A 1,650-nucleotide genomic window follows, 5' to 3' on the forward strand; every position below is an offset into this window, starting at 1 on the left:
TGGATAAATTATAGAATTTCAGATCATAATATTTCCTTTTATGTAAGGTCTTGTTAGGGAAAAGTAATTAATTAAAATCAAATTATCCATAGGGCAAAAAATGGAAGAGCTACATTCTTAGCATGACATTTGGAGACATTATTGATGGAAATATCAAAGCCACTGAGTTTGTTACTCTCCTCCTTACCACTGCCCTTATTTTATTATACCCAGGACTTGCACAGTGCCTTGGGAAGGAAGATGCCCAACTGGACCACTGTGACCGAGTTCCTCCTCCTGGGCTTCTCTGACACTTGGCAGCTGCAGATCTTACACTTTGTCATCTTTCTGGCAGCGTACCTGGCAGCTCTGGTGGGGAACCTCCTTGTTATCACTGTTGTAAGTACGGACCACCACCTCCACAGCCCCATGTATTACTTTTTGGCAAATCTGTCCATCCTTGACCTTGGATCCATCTCCGTCATTGTCCCTAACTCCATGGCCAATTCTCTCTTAAACACCAGGATAATTTCCTATGCTGGGTGTGTGTCCCAGGTCTTTCTCTTCTTGTCCTTTTGTGCAGTCAATTTTTCATTCCTCACCATCATGGCATATGATCGGTACGTTGCCATCTGCAAGCCACTGCATTATGGGATAATTATGAACAGAAGAGCTTGCATCCAGATGATTGCCAGTGCTTGGGCTGTTGGTGTCATCTACTCTGCACTGCACACTGGGAACACCTTTAGTCTCCCCTTCTGCCACTCAAATACCATCAACCAGTTCTTCTGTGAAATACCCAAGCTGCTCAAGCTCTCCTGCTCTGACACATACCGCAGAGAGCTGGCAGCTCTTGCCTTCAGTGTGTTTTTAGCTTTAGGCTGTTTTGCTTTCATCATTGTGTCATATGTTCAGATCTTCACTGCAGTGTGGAGAATCCCCTCTGAGCAGGGCCAGCAGAAAGCCTTCTCCACCTGCATTCCTCATCTGATTGTGGTCTCCCTGTTTCTTTCCACTGGTGGCATTGCCTACACGAAGCCCGTCTCTGACGCCCCTCCCGCTCTGGATCTCCTGGGAACTGTTTTGTATTCTGTGGTGCCTCCATTGATGAATCCGGTCATCTACAGCATGAGGAACAAGGAGATCCAAGCCGCCCTGAAGAAACTGCTCCACAGGCTGATCCTGTCCAAGAACAATATGTCCATCTTTCTTTCATGACTTTGGTTTATTTATGTTTCTTTTATAATTAAGTCATGAAATTCTTGTTTTCATACTATCGTGTGCAACCTATTTACAAAAAATGAAGGTGGTGGGTTAATTCTGTAGCTTTGTACTTACAATGACACTTGATTTGGGTCATTTTTTGTTAACACTGTTGAAGCAGGAAAGCAATGTTTCATGCATCAATGTTACCATCTGTGCCACCTAAAATAAATGCCATCAATTGCAAGATGATGAATGGAAGACTTTTATTTACTGTTTGGTGTAATCAATTATTTGAATGACAGAATATACAGGCAAGTATCTAGATGATGTGAAACTGGAATTCAGTGCAAACACTTTAGAGGATAGAAACATAATTCAGATGAATCTGCATAGATTGGGGAGCTGGGCTTGGAAGAACAGGATGAAGTTCAAGGAAATAAATGCAAGTTGCTGCATCTAGGGGAG

The 1,650-nt window shown here is 43.0% G+C and overlaps 1 protein-coding gene across 1 annotated transcript; it reads left to right on the forward strand.

The window, feature by feature from the left end:
* Positions 1–240: 240 nt before the first annotated feature.
* On the forward strand, positions 241–1,243 carry LOC106740029 (olfactory receptor 14C36-like). Its single transcript, XM_059731615.1, has one exon. The coding sequence runs from the start codon at positions 241–243 to the stop codon at positions 1,195–1,197; it is 957 nt and encodes a 318-aa protein (XP_059587598.1). The 3' UTR covers positions 1,198–1,243.
* Positions 1,244–1,650: the final 407 nt, after the last annotated feature.

Source organism: Alligator mississippiensis, chromosome 7 (assembly GCF_030867095.1).
Source record: "Alligator mississippiensis isolate rAllMis1 chromosome 7, rAllMis1, whole genome shotgun sequence".
NCBI classification, from domain to species: domain Eukaryota; kingdom Metazoa; phylum Chordata; order Crocodylia; family Alligatoridae; genus Alligator; species Alligator mississippiensis.

Bases quoted from the DNA above. Each gene is read 5' to 3' on its own strand.
- LOC106740029 (XM_059731615.1), top strand. From the start codon at position 241: ATGCCCAACTGGACCACTGTGACCGAGTTCCTCCTCCTGGGCTTCTCT.